General features: G+C 40.8%; 1 protein-coding gene across 4 annotated transcripts in view; it reads right to left on the reverse strand.

Moving 5' to 3' along the window:
* Positions 1 to 2,945: 2,945 nt before the first annotated feature.
* LOC115171753 (nuclear GTPase SLIP-GC) overlaps positions 2,946 to 23,466 on the reverse strand; it is a 54,351-nt gene continuing 33,830 nt past the window's right edge. For 3 of the 4 annotated variants that reach the window (XM_029728865.1, XM_029728866.1, XM_029728864.1), the window contains exons 8-20: positions 22,470 to 22,706; positions 16,178 to 16,372; positions 15,874 to 16,049; positions 15,676 to 15,763; positions 15,495 to 15,588; positions 13,025 to 13,146; positions 12,748 to 12,924; positions 12,452 to 12,627; positions 9,532 to 9,649; positions 8,819 to 8,927; positions 8,505 to 8,638; positions 6,274 to 6,358; positions 2,946 to 3,029 (exon numbers count right to left, since the gene is read on the reverse strand). In XM_029728865.1, coding sequence (XP_029584725.1) covers positions 2,950 to 3,029; positions 6,274 to 6,358; positions 8,505 to 8,638; positions 8,819 to 8,927; positions 9,532 to 9,649; positions 12,452 to 12,627; positions 12,748 to 12,924; positions 13,025 to 13,146; positions 15,495 to 15,588; positions 15,676 to 15,763; positions 15,874 to 16,049; positions 16,178 to 16,372; positions 22,470 to 22,706 — 1,791 coding nt within the window. In that variant the 3' untranslated portion in view covers positions 2,946 to 2,949. The remainder of the gene's footprint in view (positions 3,030 to 6,273; positions 6,359 to 8,504; positions 8,639 to 8,818; positions 8,928 to 9,531; positions 9,650 to 12,451; positions 12,628 to 12,747; positions 12,925 to 13,024; positions 13,147 to 15,494; positions 15,589 to 15,675; positions 15,764 to 15,873; positions 16,050 to 16,177; positions 16,373 to 22,469; positions 22,707 to 23,466) is intronic. The other variant, XM_029728867.1, reaches the window with a different exon arrangement.

Consider the following 23,466-nt stretch of genomic DNA (forward strand, 5'->3'; position numbering starts at 1 on the left):
CACCCTTTGGGACTCCCAGTCACGGCCGGATGGGATGCAGCCTGGATAAACTCAACATAGTCGTCAACATAGACGTGGCGCTATCTAACGTAAGACAATGAGAGGTTTGTGAAATGTTAAACACACCGGCGGCCTTTCCAGACACAGACACACCTCAGAGATAGATAGAGATCATTGTGTGATTACCTAGCTTTAACCCTGCTATAGTAGCCATCACCCTCTGCTGGTAGTCACAGATAGTTGCCATGTAAAAAAAGGTATTTTAAACATGCAGTATTTATTTCTTATATAGTTTTTGAGTTAAAGCGCTCTCGTGCTGAACTCTCTGCTCTGTGTGAAGTCTGGAACATTTCAAATTGGTTTGTGTGTGATGTGTGCAATTTTAAAATATCAATGTGTTTTGCTGCAAAAAGTCACGGCCAAATGAAAGAAAATGTATAGTTGAATGTACTATTGTCTTATTTTACACTGTACCAAGAGAAACATGCTTTGGTTTCAGATGGTCTGTTTACCCGGCATGTTTGAGCTGTAGTTGACAGACAAACCTATGTCTCTGGAGAGTATTTAAAATATCCCATACAGAAATGTATCTGCCTTTCACAAATAAACATGACTGAGATATCTGGAATAGCTGAAAGCTGCCAGTGTATATGAGAGGATTTACAGAGAAAACATTAACAATGAATACAAAAGTAACTCACCACTGTTCAGTAGCTATAACATCCTTATCTCAAAGCAGTCTTCTTGTAGCCTGGCTGACTCACAGGCCCACGTGGTACACAGTGAGAGGAGAGCTTGTGGTACATACAAACGCATTAGCCAGGCAAGTCTTCTTTCCCCACCTAGGGGCTGATGTGTACCACCTATGGGCGGATATATCCCACCTAGGGGCTGATGTATACCACCTAGGGGCTGATGTATACCACCTAGGGGTGGATGTATCCCACCTAGGGGTGGATGTATCCCACCTAGGGGCTGATGTATACCACCTAGGGGCTGATGTATACCACCTAGGGGCTGATGTATACCACCTAGGGGTGGATGTATCCCACCTAGGGGCTGATGTATCCCACCTAGGGGCGGATGTATCCCACCTAGGGGCTGATGTATCCCACCTAGGGGCTGATGTATCCCACCTAGGGGCTGATGTATCCCACCTAGGGGCGGATGTATCCCACCTAGGGGCGGATGTATCCCACCTAGGGGCTGATGTATCCCACCTAGGGGCTGATGTATCCCACCTAGGGGCTGATGTATACCACCTAGGGGCTGATGTATCCCACCTAGGGGCTGATGTATCCCACCTAGGGGCTGATGTATACCACCTAGGGGCTGATGTATCCCACCTAGGGGCGGATGTATCCCACCTAGGGGCGGATGTATCCCACCTAGGGGCGGATGTATCCCACCTAGGGGCGGATGTATCCCACCTAGGGGCTGATGTATCCCACCTAGGGGCTGATGTATCCCACCTAGGGGCTGATGTATACCACCTAGGGGCTGATGTATACCACCTAGGGGCTGATGTATCCCACCTAGGGGCTGATGTATCCCACCTAGGGGCGTATGTATCCCACCTAGGGGCTGATGTATCCCACCTAGGGGCTGATATATACCACCTAGGGTAATCCTGGGTGGGATACAGCATACACTAAGGTGTCATTAATGTGTCATTCTGTGAAATAGTTGGATACTGACCCTGAGTCAGTTGCTAAGGGGATTTGTATATTAATAACTGGCGTAACTATGTATCTGCTTAAACAGCCCTACACCACCATACATGGCCTTTTGTAGCAGTGACAGATTTCTGGTGTTGTTATTGACTGGCTTTGATTGATTTAATTAGCAATTTGTGTATTGAATACAAAACATTTTGTAATTTTATTCCTGTTTACAGCCTGTGCTTGATGTATTTATTTCTGAATTACCAATGATATTAAATATTGATATTTGAATGTCTGTGTTGTATTCATGTAAGTGAATAAATTCAGTGGCAGTCATTTTTATTGCGGGAAAAATCATGACATTTGAGATAGCGACTACATTGAGTGAGCAGAAATGAATGATCAACAGAAAACACACCATGCTGTTGTAGAGTCCAGTAATATAGTACAGACTAAAGAGATGTATTATTAAGTTAACATCTACAATATAAAATGTCATACATTGTTACAAATCACACAAAGATACAGTATCTGTCCATATTCATGTAAAAGGACTACAGTATTTATGTAAAAAATACAAAACAATTTCAGTAGAACCGTGTTAAACATTTCTCAAATCCAGTTCATGGACCAGCATAGGGCTCTTTGTTGCTGACAGGTGACTGGTAAGTGATTCCTCAGGCCTGAGAACGATGGGCTTTCCAGTACAAATTAGTTTGAGAAATATTGCTCTATAACAAAGTTTACATTCTAAGTGACAAAAGTACATCTCTTAACATGGAGTATATCAAAAATACAAGATTAATAACATGCTGATCCAAACGTTTATCATTATCCAGTATATATATATTTTTTACCTTTATTTAACTAGGCAAGTCAGTTAAGAATACATTCTTATTTACAATGATGGCCAAACCCGGATGATGCTGGGCCAATTGTGTGCCACCCTATGGGACACCCAATCACGGCCAGATGTGATATAGCCTGGATTCAAACCAGGGACTGTAGTGACACCTCTTGCACTGAGATGCAGTGCCGTAGACTGCTGCGCCACTTGGGAGCCCAGTAACTCCTACACATAACCTTTACAATATGTGTAGGAGTTACTGGAGTTACATAATATTAAACATACAGGCATACAGTAGTACTGCTTGGTTAGTTAGTGGTGCATATCAAATAGGCTATGATTTAGAAGAGAAAATATATTGAGACAAAAAACCTTATTATGATTATCTAATTAGCCTGCAAATCCCAGATTGACTGATTTTAGACAGGCTTTTCTTGATCAGGCAGTTGTTGTTGCATTGGTGCTGCTGGGCAGTTTCTCATAGCACTTCTTCATCTCTTCATATTCCTCAGAGACATCTGCAAAGAAGCATTGACATAAGCTTAAATGTTCACCATGTAACATTTGGTACCAGGTATTTAATTGTGCCTAATTATTTGAGGTACAGTAAGTACCACAAAAGTATTGGTTGCTAGTTTCTTAGTTAATTAAAGACCAGATAAGTACCAGCTTAAACTGGGCTGTAGAAAGTATATAGTTTGACAAGTAGTATAGTATGAATCTGGAATTGGGAGTTTTGCCTCTACACAACATGCAGTTAAATGTTTTGTCATGATGTCTATATTCAGCACTCCACCGTATTCCAAGTGTATACTGGGACCAGATCTTCAGTGGGTAGGCCATCTCTGTCAAGAACAGTTGAATGTGCAGCCGTTTTTAGGCCTTCCTCACTGATTGGTCCACATAGGTGTCACCTCTGAGGTTAGTCTATATGAAAACCAAGATAATGGTACTTCCTGTCCCCCTAGGATGAGTGGTGCAGGTTGTGGAGGGTCTCTTGAAAAACTTATCCGAATTTCCACAGACTCTTATTCAGTAGCATGTTGTTGGATGTGGCAACTCTTCCAACTGCTTTGTCTCCAAGACCATTGAAGTGTCCTCTTGGATACTGATTAGTGGTCTGGCTTGGGACAGCTCTACAACGTCTACATACCCAGTGTCCAGAGTGGGCACTGAGTATGCAGGTGGACATGTGAAGGAGAAACAGATAGGGTGAGGGGCATAAATGTGCTATCGCCCTCTGCCTTCTTCCTGTGGTATAGCTGTGGAGCCAGGCTATTCACCTTGGGCACAGTTCAATGTCAGACAGATGTTGCAGGAGCTTTGCATGATCTATTCGATCAAAGGCATTGGATATGTCAGCAAGTAACTCTCACCATTGTTGGTTTTCTGGAGTCTGTAGCTGTAAGCCAGGAGTGTGTGGCTTTCATAAGGGCAGTAGTAGTGCTGGACTTCGGAAGGTAGGCATACTGATTTGTGCACTCAGAGAGGACTGTTGGCATGAGTTATTTCATGATAAAGCATGAAGTTAAGGCATGAAGTTAGAGAGATGGGCCTTCAATCACTCGTTGTACCTGGGTTTGAAACTTTAGTTATGGGACACACATTGTCAGTCTTCCAGGCAGCAGGAACAGTCCCCTGCCAGTAGGAGGTTTTAACTATGTATGTGATGATGGACTAGATGTTCTACATGCTCTTTTAGTAGCCAGGCTGGAATGACATAAGGCCCACAAACTCTTGTCAGAGTTTGCTTTATCTGGTCAATGCTGCACAGCTCAACCTGCCTTGTAGGCATGGGCAGGGGGACGGTGTCAAGAGATATGGTGCTTGTCCAAGCCTCAGCAAAGAAGCCATTAAAAACGTCAGCCACATTGTCGTTTTCAACTCCCTTGACCTGTATTCTCCCTCCTGATGTTTTCTTTCGTCCCAGTCCTCTGTTGAGTTTTTCCTCTTTGGGTCCTGGATTTAAAAAATGTTGTAGTTTTTCTTTGCTTCCTTGATAAGCATTTGCACTGTGTTTCTGGAGTTTCTCCATTTCATTGTTTTCCTCCATCTGTTGAAAGTCTTCTGTCTTTTCCTGATGCAGCCTTTATTTGTTCAGTCATCCTCAGCTTGTCCAGTGTTGTTTTTTTCTTATTTCTGATTGGCATGCATACATTAAGAGCAGTTTGAATGCAGGAGAACGTCTCTACCTTTGCATCAATGCTCTCCACCTTGTACAGTATATGGCAGACCAGTCGGTACAAGGAGTGGTGGAGTGCTGCATTGGTTGTCCTCTTGGAAGGTTTTCCCATCTCCACAGAGGAACTCTGGAGCTCTGTCAGAGTGACCATCGGGTTCTTGGTCACCTCCCTGACCAAGGCCCTTCTCCCCCGATTGCTCAGTTTGGCCGGGCGGCCAGCTCTAGGAAGAGTCTTGGTGGTTTTAAACTTCTTCCATTTAAGAATGATGGAGGCCACTGTGTTCTTGGGGACCTTCAATGCTGAAGAAATGTTTTGTTACACTTCCCCAGATCTGTGCCTCGACACAATCCTGTCTCTGCGCTCTATGGACAATTCCTTCGACTTTATGGCTTGGTTTTTGCTTTGAGATGCACTGTCGACTGTGGGACCTTATATAGACAGGTGTGTGCCTTTTCAAATCATGTCCAATCAATTTAATTTACCACCATCAAGTTGTAGAAACAGCTCAAGGATGATCAATGGAAACAGGATGCACCTGAGCTCAATTTTGAATCTCATAGCAAAGGATCTGAATACTTATGTAAATAAGGTATTTCTGTTTTTATTTTTAATACATTTGCAGCAATTTCTAAAAACCTGTTTTCGCTTCATCATTATGGGGTATTGTGTGTATATTGCTGAGGACAAAAATATATTTAATCAATTTTAGAAGGCTGTAACGTAACAAATGTGGAAAAAGTCAAGGGGTCTGAATACTTTCCGAAGGACCCGTCCCTTCCTCTCATTGGCTCTCTGGACCTGTCATTTCTGAACAGTTGATAGTCTTGTATGAAAAGAGATTCATCTGGGATATTTTTTCCAATGTCTGCATTTACTGATTTAAGAAGAAGTTCAAATTAAATCCGCTTTTTTGACCATTGAAATCAATGGTCTTGAATTGTTAGAGTTTGGTTGGCTGACTGAACAATTAAGCAATAATGCACAAGGGGGTGTGGAATATTGGCCAATATACCACGGATAAGGGCTGTTGTTATGCCCAATGTAATTTGGAGTGCCTGGATACAGTCCATAGCTGTGGTATATTGGCCACAGCTACGGACTGTGGCCAATATGGGGTGGCAGGTAGCCTAGTGGTTAGAGCATTGGGCCTGTAACTGAAAGGTTGCTGGATTGAATCCCCGAGCCGACAAAGTAAAAATCTGTCACTTTGCTCCTGAGCAAGGCAGTTAACCCACTGTTCACCGGGCGCTGAAGATGTGGATGTTGATTAAGGCAGCCCCCGTACCTCTCTGATTCAGAGGGGTTGGGTTAAATGGGGAAGACACATTTCAGTTGAAGGCATTCAGTTGTACAACTGATGAGGTATCCCCCTTTCACCTACCAAAACCCTTGTGGTTCCTTATTGCTATTATGAACTGGTTACTAACACAAATAGAAAAAAGTATGTTGTGCCATACCTGTAGTCTGATATACACACTGTTGAAATGCTTTTTCAGCCAATCAGCATCCAGGACCCAAACTACATGGTTTATAATCCTGTATATGGTTGTTATATACCGCAATGGTCTCTTCCCTTTACCTGGGACGAGCAAGCTGTCAGGCGTCTTGAGTGACTGGCTCATGGATTCTTGTAGTTCATGCTCCAGCTCCTCCACAATGTGTTTCTGATTTAGGACAGAAAGGTTTTAGGTAACACATTATTTTATTGTACACATAATAGCAGTTCATAAGAACATATCTAAGTCAGTGAAGACTCAGTGAAGAGTCATCATTCAACAATTATATATTGGGGAGATTGGGAATGGCAGCACCAACACACCTGGCAACCTGTGACCAAAAGGTCTTCACACTGGGGCAGTGCCACGTCATATGCATGTAGGTTCCAATATTTCACTGACCAATTAAGACCAAAGCTCACACTTATGGAGTCAACCACTCCCACTCCACCCACTCACTGAGTTGTTAGGTAGCCAGAATACAAGTGGATGTTTTGTATCCAATCTATACTACTAGAAGCCCTCTGTAAACGAATGGGAATAGTTACGGTATGGAATACATATCTTAAAGACTACAAACAAAATACAGATTGGAAAAGAGTCTGGAACAATATCCCAATGGCCTCCTGTTAGAATCATTTGTATGTGTTAGAATAATGACTAAATTGTTCCACTCTGTCATTATAGGATAGGGTGAAATGTTTGAGAATCATGGGAAGATAAAACCAGGATGTGGGTAGATCTGTTAGTATTGTAATACTTTGATGTTATATCCTTTAGTAGGGATGTAAACAGAGTGAAGTTGTAGAGTAGGTAATAAAAAATCATTAGAGGGTTTCAAACCAAGAGGGTCCCAACGGGGGAGGGGAGGTGAAAGCCTTGAAGAATGGGACAACTTTTATGGTTCTTTGTGGTTAGTGGAAAAGTACTGGTTGTTTGAGCAGGGTGTGTATAAAAGGACTGAGTCGTCATTTTTGACTTTAGAGCTCTCGTGAATAAAGATCGTTGAACCTTTTTTCTAAAATCTGAGACTTTGCCCAATTATTAGTGAATCAAGGGTCTTACAAACCTCGTTGAATTGGTTAAAGATTAAATGCATTATTGGGATTAAAAATTCCCTTAACACCTCCCGAAATTAGAATTGGTGCTGCCATCTCCCCAATATATTATTATTGAATGATGACTTTTCATTGACTCTCACAGTACCCCAGAAATGAGTATGGTTGCCTGGACTGACTGCGGCAAAAATAATGTTGGCGACCAGATGGAAACCTCCAAATAAGCTCAGCATAACTCAATAGCTACAACACTTCCTTGACGTCCTTTCACTAGAGCTCTCCATGGCTTGTGTGAACAGCGCCAAGGAAACAACATTAGATACACTCAATAGAGCAGACGAAAATGTAAAAAGCTTATTATGAGTTAATGTAATGTAATCATGTTTGAATGTATCAATTGTATTTTTTATATCTGTATCGAATATTGATGTATGCAGGCTGATTCTATTCATGTGTGCCTTGGTCCCACAAAATGTTTTACCCATGATGTTTTGTTTTACACATAGATATGTCTACAACACGAGCCCATGCGGGGGAGGGAGGGAGGTGTGGAGACAAAGATGGGGTTGGAGGGAGGGAGGGAGGAATAGGAATGGGTCGCACCTACTGAGAAGGGGAGATGAGACAGACAGGACAAATAATTCTTGTTTAATGTTTTCTCTAGTGTTTTTTGTTTCTTTATATATGTACTTTTGGAATATTATTGCCTGTCTGCGATCTGAACCCCTCACAGAAAAAACAAACAATAAGAAGTTGGTCGCAAAAGATATCGCCAATTTTGACTTTGTAGCCTATCTAAGTGGAAATCGCTCAGTTCTGCCTCCAGGACAAAACTCATGACAATAATCGTCAACCTGTATTTTTTCCTTTACTTTGCTGGTTCCAGAAACTCCCTTAAAAAAATTATAGACACCTGCTCTAAAATCCAGGGCATCTCAAGGACAATCAGTGCATTTCAAGTTCAATCGTGGAGGCCCACAGGACTGATGGTTTTCATTACTTCCTTCAGACCTGGAAACCTAGTTTAAGGAACTCTCTTGCCAATCAATGATATCAATTGAAAGAAAGGGCCGTTCCTGCAGGCTGTTGGAATAGCCATGCTGCTAATGCTGTCTCATATCCTGGACACAAACTCAGAAAATCCTAAGAATCAACTCAACAGTATCAACTCCTATACAACTGAACCTCTTACGTGACTAAGGATGCTATAGATGTACCTTCGTATTTGTCACTGAATGATAAAGGGGGAGGCAAACCTTAATTTCTTTGAGGAGATCCAGCATCTCTTTCTTGCCCTTGTGGAATATTTCTTCCTTAAATGTCTTCAAGTGATTCCTCAGCTCCTTTCGCATACTCTCCAGGCTGTCTGTTCCCGTATACTGTGCCGCCCCTAAAATACAGACAGCACATTTCACAACCAAGGTATGACCTAATTTGCTACTGAAATACTGCTAAGCAAATTGTAGAAAAACATTGTTATCTGAAATGTTATCCCAATCCTAGGTCAAAGTTTCTGTGCGCTATAGATGAATAGTATAGAATATTACTAAATATCAATCTCAACACCTACTTTCATAGCATGGGCGCATTGTGTCACTGATTGACTTTGGGAGAATGTTGTAGATTTCTTTCTTCCTCTCACGGATGTCCCTCTTTAGTTTTGCCTTCAACTTGGTTTCCTTTCAGACAGAAAATATTATTCAACAACATTGTCATTAACTGTATTTGGATTCTCTTAACTAATAAGTATAATAATAATATTAATAATATGAATCAGCATAACATCACACTAGAAACATAACTGCAATTTGACAAGCTTTGGTTGATGCTCTGAGGGGAAAGGATCAGATGAGAAATTGAGGGCCATTAAATAGACCGTATTCATGCGGTGGCCATTATTCATTGACTAACGTTCATTTTCTGAAGGGGTAGAAAGTGCTCCGTTTAAAACACAAAAAATCCTACAAAAGTGTCACCTGTCTATTAGATTAGCTGTTAGCACATTGTCATCACTATCCACCCTAAAAACTTCACGTTTACTATTTACCACACTAGCCATATTTGGGCAGCATGTTCAAGGTGAATAAGGTCTCTAGGCCAAACGACAGTAGCCTAGCAGTCATGCCACTTATTGCCACTCCTTGTCATGCTAAACAAATGTTTGGCATGATGAAGGAGTTCACATGATAGCACAAAATCTGTGAGCAGGCTAAAATGAAAGCCGTGTTTGCTGTAATTAAACCTTTCCAGTAGTTTTGAGTGAATACAAATATCACACCCTACCTCTGTCTTGAGGAATGTCAGATGCAGTGACACTTCTGGGTGCTTCTCAACCAAGCTGTTTGTGTCAAGGGTGAAGTTATCAATCAAATCATTGATTGAGCTGCCCTTGCCTTGATTTCTGAAATAAAAGTATGTTTTAATTACAACTATAAGGGACCTACATGTATTCAATCAAAGCCAGTAACCGTGCTGTGAAAAAGAATGTTTGGAATCAAAACCAACAAACCAAGAGTTCCCATTTCTGTATTGTGTGAAACCAAAATAGACCAATTGTACTGTTTATTGATTTAATAATGTTGTTTGAATTCAGAGTGATGTTGATATTATAAATAGGAAAATAACTGGCACATCTGAGCTTGCTTGTTGCATGTGTGTGGGAACAATTTAATGCTATCTTCAAAGAAAATAAAAACTTACACAATGCTCATGCCAGTATCACTGTTGAGAAGGGTGCAACTGCAGCCCACAATTCAGGGGCGTTCCTGCATCTGCAGGAACCCTTCTTTATACTCTATTGGTCCATTTTTAATCGAGGACTCTGGTACATATGCGGGAGGCGGGGGCGCTCCAATACAGTAGGCAGGGGCGGAAATCCCGGGGGGGACACGACCCCCCCATCCTGGGAAAAATATGATTTGTCCCCCCCAATATATCACTGAAACATAACTATGTAATTTAAATAATATTAATAATACGCAATGAAAGCAATTGTGCTGATTATAGACACTTAATAGCGCGTTTTTAAGTTTCAAAAGATTGCGACCCCCCCTTTGCCTCACAATGGTTTGATCCACTGCCAGTTCCTTAGTTGGCAAGGTAACAGAGGGGTCGTATCCACTGTCTGAAAGGCACTCAATGAACGTAACTGACGTGAGGTTAATCCAGTCAATCGCGCACACACACTAGCTGAATATGCAGAGCTAGCGCGCAAATATTAACTATTAAGCTAGCTAGTACCTATTCCATTTATGTGGCCTCGTCAAAGATGGAATCTTTGCTATCATCAATTTATTCCAAGATCAGCATGCAGATGATGTAAGTTAGTGCTTCAAAGTCCCTGTGATAAGGTTAGTGATAAACTGGAGTCCAAACTGAACAGAACTACACTCTCTTCTACCATTGTCTTAAATATATTTAATGGTCTCGTTGCAAAAGCTAAATTGTCGCAAGGGAACTTTTATTTATTTATTTTATTTCACCTTTATTTAACCCGGGTAGCAAAGATTATAGCAAACACCGCTGAAACTGAATTGGTGCTCGCTAGCTTTGCAAATTCAGCTATTGTTGGAAGCCAGCCAATATGAAACAAACTATTAAATTACAAAAGGTTGCAGCATATGTTGTGTAAATGGTGAACTCATACAGCTGTCAACTCTTGTCATTTTAATCCGTTTCACATTTGCTAGCTACCTTTTAGATCGAAGCCCAAATAGAATGATAAAAGATAAGATGATAGAAGCCCATCTCCTACTGTAAATAACCTACACACTGTGTGTGTGTGTAGCCAGCCAGCCAGGTAGAAAAATGGCAGAAAAATAAAAGACGGACATCAGAGTATTTTTCAGTACACCAAAACGCAAAGTAAGAACCCTAGTAGCCTAATATCTCAAAGACTAGTTGATAAAATGTTCATAAGAAAGAAATGAAATTCTAATGGAAATGTTTCACAATGATGTCATTAGGCAGAGCAGGCAACAGATGGCACACAGACAGCAGAGTTGGGGACAGATATGCAGGGACAGACTGGCAGAGACAGGGAGTCTCAGGTAAGTTTGTTGAGTCTTTGTTTGGCAACATTATAAAAGGTTCTCAATTTGTTTTACTTGTAAAATAGGAACATAATTGGAAAATGCCATGGATACCCCCACTCTCAACTTAAACTGGTGACTGAACTAAGATTTGTTAAAGGCAATGGTATTGCTGTTGTGATTAGTTGTGTAGTTTTGGGTACCGGTAGTTAGGAGTACAGCAAACACCTTATTTCTTTGTTTCCTCAATATACATTTACCATATTACAATGTAGGCTATGTGTTACAGCACTACTTTTGGTGTCCCCCTCAGGAATTGCTCTTGAGAAAATTTCATGTAATTGTCCCCTCCAAAGTTGATATCAGATTTTCGCCCCTGACAGTAGGTGGCGGTAATGCACCACAACGTTGGATGCAAACCGCCGATAAATACAGAAGAAGAAGGGGCGGGGGCGACTAGCACACCAGTAGACTGTGTCCTTTGCCCCAGCCTGTCGGGCATGGTTTTCTCTGGTACACAGCAGGCGGAAGACAGGGGTGACACTGTGTGCTAGCTAGCTAACTATCATGCTAGCACATGGTGTTGCTAACTAGCAAGCATACAGTGTCTCCCCAGCCTCCCGCCTGCTGTGTGCCGGAGTAGCTAGCGGGAGGCAGGGGCGACAGGTAGACAGTGTCCTTCGCCCCCACCTGTCGGGCACTGTTTTGCCGCAGTTCTATTAACGATGTTGAATGCAGATGTTCGGCAGGTGGGAGCGAAGGACACTAACTACCAGTTGCCCCTGCCTTCCGCTAGCTAGGACTCTGGTAAACGGGAGGCTGGGGCAAAAAACTCTGACAATACTTTAATTTCCCTTTTAACTCACATTCAAAAGTGTTGCACAAGCATGAAGATGACGTGCTCGGGGGGGGGGGGGGGTGTTCCTGCAAATGCAAGAACGCCTTGAATTGCCGGCTGAAGTTGCACACTGTTGTCACTTTTACGCTTCTCGGAGACCAATAAGAGTAAGTAGGTAGCCTTATCTGAGCAAGAACGGCCAATAGGCCCAGAGAACAATACATAAGCCTAAGCGTAATGAACAAAATAGATACTGGCAAGAACATTGTGTTCGTTTTTATTTTCTTTGTTGATCTTATAACTGCTGATATTATAATAATAAAAGATGACTCACGGGAAATATTTCTTGAACGTTTCATTGGTGAGATCTCTCATACATGAGGCCAAACTGTCATTAAGGTTGATTTCCCTTTGCCCGTTCTTTCCCTTTTTTCTGATTGGTTTGTAAACTCCGTTATTCTTGCATAAGGACTTCAATACCTTATGATACCCTCTGCCATTTCTTCCCTTCTAGAAACAAAATGTAAAACATATTAATGTATTTTTACAGCACACAGCACCAATTATTTTCTAACAACTTAATCTGTTATGAGTACTCATATCTTCAATATGTGTACATTTGTGACTTACTGGTTCTATCACTTTATCCTTGGCAATTTTCTCACATGTTTCTACTGACTGTCGAACTCCTTCTGAGAGGCATCGTTCAAAAGCTTCATAAGCCTCATCCATAGATTGACCAATGGTTTCGAGCCCCTCTTTCAGGTTATTTTCCAGAACCTGGCACACCTCTTTTTTTCTGTCTGTCTGAAATCCAAACTCAAAGCTATTAATATACAACAGTTATTTACACGAAATAAGTATAGAAACGGGAAGAAATTAATTTGTTCTGCTGGAAGTACAATACCATGTCGCTGCTTTTGGCTCCTTGTATCAGAGAGAGTATCCCATAGGCTCCAGAAACATAATCTGAAGTCTTTGTGCGACGATCATTGAGATTTCTAAGAAATTCCTGAAGTTTGGGTATTTCTGAAACATGTTAATTTAAAGAGGTTTGAAACAATGTATGTATTAGTGGAGCAATTGTGGTCTGCATGACTACACTGATAAAAACTCTTGGCTGAACATGTTTTGTATTGAAGGGTACCTAAACTGTGCTATCTAGAACCCTAAAGGGGTTCTTCGGTTGTCCCCATTGGAGAACCCTTTGAAGAACCATTTTTAGTTCCAGGTAGAACCCTTTTCTTTCAGGTAGGCGCACATCAAGTTATTTCAAATGAAATGAGGTCCATATAAAAGTTACAGGATGCAAGCGTTAATGACTTTACCATAGGACGTTGGGCATTCCAATGTGTGTTGGGAACATCATCTTGGAGGGCAGCGACATGATGTCAGGGTATGAAACAACGCTTAATGTAATAACACTGCTTAACTTTAAGATTTTTTAAAGTAATAAAACCAGTTAATGTAATAACTTTTTAAAGTTATTACATTAACCAGTGGTTATTATATTAACTGGTAACAACTTTTTTTATGAATAATGTAATATCTTCAACTGATCATGTAATAATGTACCAAATAGTTTTTATGTACTACTTCCCTCATTTTGATGCACATACCACCACCCACTGCCAAATACAACACAGACAGACTCACATACAGGAATACTCTTACATAGACACACTCACAAGCACACATTGAAATATACACACATGCACTGACATAGACACACGCACACACGCAAAACAAAGTAATTGAATACTCATACCTAGAGACACGCAAGTGTGGCTCACCAAACTACTAAACCACATTGAAATGTAGACACGCACACGCACACACACACTAGGGTAACACTTTACTTGATTATAGATAGGCATTCTTGGAATCTTCACGAAAGCATTCATTACATCCTTGGAATGCAATTTTCTAAATAAAAGTCGCTACAGAACTAGGTCTGTCAAATAATTTTATAAAATCATCGAGTTAATTGCATTTATAGAAATTGTTAAAATTTGACCCTAATTAAAGATGTTCCAATTTCAAAACATTTTTTTTTCTTTATTTAACTAGGCAAGTCAGTTAATTACTGATCTACAATATTTCCATCTGTTCCACTAGCTAAGTCCATAATATGGATTTTTGGTTAAGTTGGAGACGTGAATCCAACATATCCATTGTTGACAAACTCAAATTACATTTGAAATCAACCAAAGCTTGAAAAACTATAGGCCTATATGTTGTCTATTGGTTTTAATCCTGGGTTATATTGAAACAATAGCTGTTGATAACCATTTGAAAATGCTATATAGTCTTAAATAGCATAGTTGATGACATATGATTACATTGATCAAATATGATCACATTTAAGGGTGCGTTCGTAAATTCACTCTGGCTATCTACTCCAATTTCAGAGCACTCTCGTCTGAGTGTGCCAGAGCGCAGAATAACTGATACATTTACGAACGCTCAACACCCATTGAATATGGGCAGTGTCAGTAAACGTCGGCAAAAAAACGTAATTAAATTGTTGCCAGCAGTACAGTTACAGTCACCAACGCTCTGAATAACATGAAATCACCCTAACCAGCTCTGCTAGGGCGAGTAAAATGGTCAGAGTGAGATTTTCTTTCATTTGTGGCTGGAAGTAGCTAGCAAGCTAGCCAACATTAGCCAGTTAGCTTGGGTGCTTGACCCGCCGTTGTGAGGTCAGAACGCTCACATCAACCCTACTCCTCGGCCAGAGCATCCAATGTGCTCTCTGAATGCTCCAAGCGCAAAATGCTCTGAATTTATGAATGGACAATCTGACGCTTAGAATTTACGAACAAGTTGCTCTGTTGAATCTAGCCTTTGGAATAACTTTAAATAAAATGTAAAAAATGAGCAACAACTAACTTATGTAGTTTTAAATGTGTTGAGATCCCTCAACAAACATTCTCTTGATAGCACAGTGATTATAGTCAGTGACAAATATCAAAACTGGGCTTGGTTAAAACTCGGGATGGGAGAACAAAGGGATAGATGTAGATAGATCAACTTTCCAGTAGGAAGTGCTGACCAGCATGTTGTTTGTTCTAATAGTGGATATAACGTTAAAGATCTGACGTTGTTTCAAAGGTACAAATTCAACATATTTTATACAAGTTTTGTCTACGTTGAAAATAGGTTAACATGATGACATAACCCTGTGGTTGAAATTTCACCCTCACCTTTTTGCAATTCCAATGTATTTTACACGTAGATTACAGTTCACAATAAGTTAACAAATTACGTTGAAACAGCGTTGATTCAACCAGTTTGTGCCCAGTGTGATATGTCTTAGTGCAGTTGCCTCTAGCAGATTAATGGAAAATGGTAGACCTCCTACACTACTGTACCTGTGTCTTCTGGCTGTAAAACTCTGTTCTTCCGGTATTCCTTGGAACTCACAGTAAACACTTGGAAAAAGTCCTTGTCAATGTTGAAATGTTCCTGAAAGGTTGGTGATTGAAAGTAAGAGCATAAATAAAATAAATAAAGACTTTTTTCTAAGCATGAAATAATGGCTCTGTAATTTACCTTGATTTTTGGTTGCTTGTTGAATTTCTCTTCCACCTTTTTCTTGGCAACCTTATTTCTGCTCAATATACTGTCACGTTCTTTGTTCCTAAAATGAAATTATGCTTGTGTCTGTCAACATGAATTCTGAGTCAACATTTATTCAAGCTGTAAAAATGATAGTTGGTGTAATGTTAACAAAAGTGATCTTAATATTACATGTCATCATCCACACAGATGTTGTCTGTTTTTGTGCAGATGAAACTGATGCTTCGACATTGTCCACCGTGCCCCAAGTAGCTGACGCTTCTGTCTAAGATCTCCCAAGCTTCCTTCTCTGACACTGGTCGATTAATTTCACTCACAATCCACACGGTGGTGCATCTTCCAACAACCTGAAGAAATATTACATTTTTTTTGCATCTCAACTACAAGTGTGTATGTAAATTGCAGGGTTAGGTAAATTCATTTGTTTGTAGTTGTAAATGCAGTGTAGGAGATGATAATACATTATTATAATTACCGATTTCCACATCTCATCTCTACTCTTGTTGCAGTCTCCATTGCCTGGAAGATCAATCAGCACAATGTGCTCCAGAAGGTCTTTGACATTTGGTATCTTGATGGTCACAGACTTCACAAGCGGCCAATATTGTTGTTCGTTACTCAGTATGTCACTCCGTAAGTAGCACCAAAGTTCTCTAGAGAGTTCTTCTGCCTAAAATGTTTATTAAATTCCGGATTATTTTCAAAGCAAAACATGGCATATATAGTGCCTTTGGAAAGTATTCAGACCCCTTGACTTTTTAAACAACAAAAAAATACGTTACACAGACTTGTTCTAAAAAAATATTAATATTTATTTTCTTCATTAATCTACACACAACACCCCATAATGACAAAGCAAAAACAGATTTTTTGAAATTTGTGTATTAAACATAAACTGAAAAACATTATTTACATACGTATTCAGACCTTACGCTATGAGACTCGAAACTGAGCTCAGGTGCATCCTGTTTCCATTGATCATCCTTGAGATGTTTGTACAACTTGATTGGAGGCCACCTCTGGTATATTTTTGGAAAGGCACACACTTGTCTATATAAGGTCCGACAGCTGAGAGTGCTTGTCAGAGCAAAAAACAAGCCATGAGGTTGAAGGAATTGTCCTTAGAGCTCCGAGACAGGATTGTGTCGAGGCACAGATCTGGGGAAGGGTACCAAAAATGGAAAATTACCAAGAACCTGATGGCCACTCTGACAGAGCTCCTCTGTGGAGATGGGAGAACCGTCCAGAAGGACAACCATCTCTGCTGCACTCCACCAATCAGGCCTTTATGGTCGAGTGGCCAGACGGAAGCCCCTCCTCAGTAAAAGGCACATGACAGTCTGCTTCGAGTTTGCCAAAAGGCACCTAAAGTCTCTCAGACCATGAGAAACAAGATTCTCTGGTCTGATGAAACCAAGATTGAACTCTTTGGCCTGAATGCCAAGTGTCACGTCTGGAAGAAACCAGGCACCATCCCTACGGTGAAGCATGGTGGTGGCAGCATCATGGTGTGGGGATGTTTTCCAGCGGCAGAGACTGGGAGACTAATCAGGATCGAGGGAAAGATGAAAGGAGCAAAGTACAGGGAGATCCTTGATGAAAACCTGCTCCAGAGCGCTCAGGACCTCAGACTGGGGGCAAAGGTTCACCTTCCAATGGGACAATGACCCTAAGCACACAGCCAAGACAACGTAGGAGTGGCTTCAGGACAAGTCTCTGAATGTCCTTAAGTGGCCCAGCCAGAGCCCGGACTTGAACCTGATCGAACATCTCTGGAGAGACCTGAAAATAGCTGTGCAGCAACGCTCCCCATCCAACCTGACAGAGCTTGAGAAGATCTGCAGAGAAGAATGGGAGAAACTCCCCAAATACAGGTGTGCGAAGCTTGTAGCGTCCTACCCAAGAAGACTTGAGGCTGTAATCGCTACCAAAGGTTCTTAAACAAAGTACTGAGCAAACAGTCTGAATACTTATCTAAATGTGATATTTAAGTTTTTTTTAATTCAATTTACAAAAATGTCTAAAAACCTGTTTTTGCTTTGTGATTATGGGATATTGTGTGTAGATTGACGAGGGGGAAAAACAATTTCATCCATTTTAGAATAAGGCTGTAACGTAACAAAATGTCAAAAAAATCAAGGGGTCTGAATACTTTGCAAATGCACTATATATTTGTATAGACTACACCTAATATAGCATAGAATAAGTATTTTAATTTAATTGAATTTCACTGAATTAAATTCTATTTCCTTTAGTTCAAATTAAAATTGCAATTCTGTATCCCTTTTAATTCTTAACTAATTACTACTTCAATTCAAATTCAAGAATAGAATTGGAATTTACAGTTTGAGGCATTCTCAATTAAATTCTGAATTGAGCCCAACCCTGACCTCCACTGGTCCTAGGGCCCTTGTTAAGGTCAACATGAACTTTACCCAGTACCAGGACATTTTAAGCATAAACCTGGTTTCCTCTGCCAGGAAGCTGAAACTTGGCTGCAAATGGATCTTTCAGCAAAACAATGTCCCCAAGCACTCATTAAAATCCACAAAGAAATGGATAATTGGCCACAAAATCAACATACAGTTGAAGTCGGAAGTTTACATACACTTAGGTTGGAGTCATTAAAACTAGTTTTTCAACCACTCCACAAACTTCTTGTTAACAAACTATAGTTTTGGCAAGTCGGTTAGGACATCTACTTTGTGCATGACACAAGTAATTTTTCCAACAATTGTTTACAGACAGATTATTTCACTGTATCACAATTCCAGTGGGTCAGAAGATTACATACACTAAGTTGACTGTGCCTTTAAACAGCTTGGAAAATTCCAGAAAATGATGTCATGGCTTTAGAAGCTTCTGATAGGCTAATTGACATCGTTTGAGTCAATTGGAGGTGTACCTGCGGATATATTTCAAGGCCTAACTTCAAACTCAGTGTCTCTTTGCTTGACATCATGGGAAAAGCAAAAGAAATCAGCCAAGGCCTCGGGAAAAAAAATGGAAACCTCCACAAGTCTGGTTCATCCCGTCAGTAGAGGATGCCTGGTTATTCTTTAAAAGTGCCTTCCTCACCATCTTAAATAAGCATGCCCCATTCAAAAAATGTAGAACTAGGAATAGATGTAGTCCTTGGTTCACTCCAGACCTGTCTGCCCTTGACCAGCACAAAAACATCCTATGGCGTTCTGCATTAGCATCGTGATATGCAACTTTTCAGGGAAGTAAGGAGCAGTTAGGAAAGCTAAGTCTAGCTAATTCAAACAGAAATTTGCATCCTGTAGTACAAACTCAGTTCTGGGACACTGTAAAGTCCATGGAGAATAAGAGCACCTCCTCCCAGCTGCCCACTGCTCTGAGGCTAGGAAACACTGTTACCACCAATAAATACACTAAAATTGAGAATTTCAATAAGCATTTCTCAACGGCTGGCCATGCTTTCCACCTGGCTACCCCTACCCTGGTCAACTTCCCGGCACCCTCCACAGCAACCCGCCCAAGCCCCCACCATTTCTCCTTCACCCAAATCCAGATAGCTGATGTTCTGAAAGAGCTGCAAAATCTGGACCCCTACAAATCAGACAATCTGGAGCCTTTCTTTCTAAAATTATCTGCCAAAATTGTTGCAACCCCTATTACTAGCCTGTTCAACCTCTCTTTCTGAGATTCCCAAAGATTGGAAAGCTGCCGCGGTCATCCCCCTCTTCAAAGGGGGTGACACTTCTAGACCCAAACTGCAACAGACCTATATCTATCCTACCCTGTCTTTCTAAGGTCTTCGAAAGCCAAGTTAACAAACAGATTACCGACCATTTCGAATCCCACCGTACCTTCTCCGCTATGCAATCTGGTTTCAGAGCTGGTAATGGGTGCACCTCAGCCACGCTCAAGGTCCTAAACGATATCATAACCGCCATCGATAAGAGACATTACTGTGCAGCCGTATTCATCGACCTGGCCAAGGCTTTCGACTCTGTCAATCACCACATTCTTATTGGCAGACTCGACAGCCTTGGTTTCTCAAATGATTGCCTCGCCTGGTTCACCAACTACTTCTCTGATAGAGTTCAGTGTGTCAAATCAGAGGGCCTGCTGTCCGGACCTCTGGCAGTCTCTATGGGGGTGCCACAGGGTTCAATTCGCGGGCCGACTCTCTTCTCTGTATACATCAATGATGTCGCTCTTGCTGCTGGTGATTCTCTGATCCACCTCTACGCAGACGACACCATTCTGTATACTTCTGGCACCTCTTTGGACACTGTGTTAACTAACCTCCAGACGAGCTTCAATGCCATACAACTCTCCTTCCGTGGCCTCCAACTGCTCTTAAATGCAAGTAAAACTAAATGCATGCTATTCAATCAATCACTGCCCGCATCTGCCCGCCCATCCAGCATCACTACTCTGGACGGCTCTGACTTAGAATACGTGGACAACTACAAAGGTGTCTGGTTACCTAGGTGTCTGGTTAGACTGTAAACTCTCCTTCCAGACTCACATTAAGCATCTCCAATCCAAAATTACATCTAGAATCGGCTTCCTACATCGCAACAAAGCATCCTTCACTCATGCTGCCAAACATACCCTCGTAAAACTGACCATCCTACCGATCCTTGACTTCGGCAATGTCATTTACAAAATAGCCTCCAACACTCTACTCAGCAAATTGGATGCAGTCTATCACAGTGCCATCCGTTTTGTCACCAAAGCCCCATATACTACCCACCACTGCGAACTGTACGCTCTCGTTGGTTGGCCCTCGCTTCATACTCGTTGCCAAACTCACTGGCTACAGGTTATCTACAAGTCTCTGCTAGGTAAAGCCCCGCCTTATCTCAGCTCACTGGTCACCATAGCAGCACCCACTCGTAGCACGCGCTCCAGCAGGTATATCTCACTGGTCACCCCCAAAGCCAATTTCTCCTTTGGTCGCCTTTCCTTCCAGTTCTCTGCTGCCAATGACTGAAACGAACTGCAAAAATCGCTGAAGCTGGAGACTCATATCTCCCATACTAGCTTTAAGCACCAGCTGTCAGAGCAGCTCACATATCACTGCACCTGTACATAACCCATCTGTAAACAGCCCATCTATCTACCTCATCCCCATACTGTATTTATTTATTTATCTTGCTCCTTTGCACCCCAGTATCTCTACTTGCACATTCATCTTCTGCATATCTACCATTCCAGTGTTTAATTGCTATATTGTAATTACTTCGCCACCATGGCCTATTTATTGCCTTAACTCCCTTATCTTACCTCATTTGCACTCACTGTATATATACTTTTTGTTTTATTTTTTTCTACTGTAATATTGGCTGTATGTTTTGTTTATTCCATGTGTAACTCTGTGTTGTTGTATGTGTCGAATTGCTATGCTTTATCTTGGCCAGGTCGCAGTTGCAAATGAGAACTTGTTCTCAACTAGCCTACCTGGTTAAATAAAGGTGAAATAAAAAAATAAAAAGAACCACGTTCATCGACATAACCTGAAAGGCCGCTCAGCAAGGAAGAAGCCACTGCTCCAAAACCGCTGGTCTGATTTAACAAAAATAAAACTGTTTGGCCATAATGATCATCGTTATGTTTGGAGGAAAAAGGGAGAGGCTTGCAAGCCGAAGAACACCATCCCAACCGTGAAGCACGGGGGTGGCAGCATCATGTTGTGGGGGTGCTTTGCTGCAGGAGGGACTGGTGCACTTCACAAAATAGATGGCATCATGAGGTAGGAAAATTATCTGGATATATTGAAGCAACATCTCAAGACGTTAGTCAGGAAGTTAAAGCAAATGGGTCTTCCAAATGGACAATGACCCCAAGCATACTTCCAAAGTTGTGGCAAAATGGCTTAAGGACAACAAAGTCAAGGTATTAGAGTGGCCATCACAAAGCCCTGACCTCAATCCTATAGAACATTTGTGGGCAGAACTGAAAAAGCGTGTGCGAGCAAGGAGGCCTACAAACCTGACTCAGTTACACCAGCTCTGTCAGGAGGAATGGGCCAAAATTCACCTAACTTATTGTGGGAAGGATGTGGATGGCTACCTGAAACGTTTGACCCAAGTTAAACAATTTAAAAGGCAATGCTACCAAATACTAATTGAGTGTATGTAAACTTCTGACCCACTGGGAATGTGATGAAATAAATAAAAGCTGAAATAAATCATCCTCTCTACTATTATTCTGACATTTCACATTCTTAAAATAAAGTGGTGATACTATCTGACCTAAGACAGGGAATTTTTACTAGGATTAAATGTCAGGAATTGTGGAAAAACTGAGTTCAAATGTATTTGGCTAAGGTGTATGTAAACTTCCGACTTCAACTGTACTTCGCAGACAAAAAATATCAAGGATTTGAAAGAATTGGTCTATGAACCCTCCCAATGTGTTCTCCAATTCATAAAACATTTTTTGAGAAAAAACATTTCTCTGAGCAATTATATTAGTATAAAATAATATAATTTCCTAATTCGTTTGAGCATACAATATATCTCAGTATTTGAATAATTTATTTTATAGTCATTTTTGCCCATTTTTGTCAATAATTTCAGACCCCAGAGTATACTAATGTTCTTGTACCAGCGATATGCTAATAAAAATGTGTGCTAAGCCTAATTTTACAGCGCAGGGAAGTGCAACAAGTCCTTTCGGGAAGACTGGTCACAAGCTGGTACCTGTGACAAAATAACTTTTAAGGCATTTTGTATTATCTTCCTTACAAAGATGTATGGTTTTATATCATTACAATCTAATATACCTACCTGAGATGTTTTAAATTCTTTCTTTTTTCCTGAGAGAAACTCTGGAATTGATTTAAAGTGCCTGCTGTCCATCAGATTGTTCACAGATGCCTCATTTCCATCTTCTCTGTACAATGCATAGATCTTATCAGCATCTTCATATTCATCTGTGTCGCCATCACTGTCCTCCTTCTCGTCATCATTTCCCTCCTCTGATTTTCTCTCTGCTAAGATGGACTGAAGCTCCTCTTCCCATTCCTAGTGAATATAAGTCAAATACATGAAAAAATGCTTTCTTCACAAAAGCTATATGCAAGACGTGAATATGTCCCTTCATGTATAGAAAATCTAAAATACACAGGGAATTCATTGGGAGAAAAACAAAAACACTTTGAACATTATGTTTAACCTATAAAATGGCATGTTTAAAGACCCAGGATAGACATCTTGATATCAAATCATTATCCATATCAAATCATTTTTGTGTAATTGTTTTCAAATAAAATAGTAAAATTAAACAAAAATAGTCATTTTTTGGAGAGGGAGAATAGACTCAACATCAGAGCCAAGTAAAGATATTGAGGGGCAGTATAGTCTCTCTTGACTGACTGTTACATTAATGCAATGTATGTCATCATATCAAGCTCAGGGTGAGATAGGGGAGAGTACATCTTTAGGTATGGTGGTTTAGCATCACTGGTTATTTGGACAACTCCATCAAACAACACCAACAGAAATGAAGTGTGTCTTGTTTGTGGAGGAAGATGCACAATTTGCTTCGAGGGCAAAACTATTTGAAGACGCTTTGGCAGAGAAGGGGACGTTGTTAGTACAGATTGAAAAGCATTTTCCCCCAAATCCCAAATAAGTCCCATTCTTGATGTCTAGTGAGGGGCAAACAATCCACCCATACAAAAAAAGGTCCTATTTTGATCAATTTTACAACCAGCAGCTATGGTAAAATAAAATACAAATGTTTTGCCTGCAAGGTGTAGGGGCCCCCAACCAAATCTTGCTT

This window comes from Salmo trutta, chromosome 32, assembly GCF_901001165.1.
Source record: "Salmo trutta chromosome 32, fSalTru1.1, whole genome shotgun sequence".
Classification (NCBI taxonomy): domain Eukaryota; kingdom Metazoa; phylum Chordata; class Actinopteri; order Salmoniformes; family Salmonidae; genus Salmo; species Salmo trutta.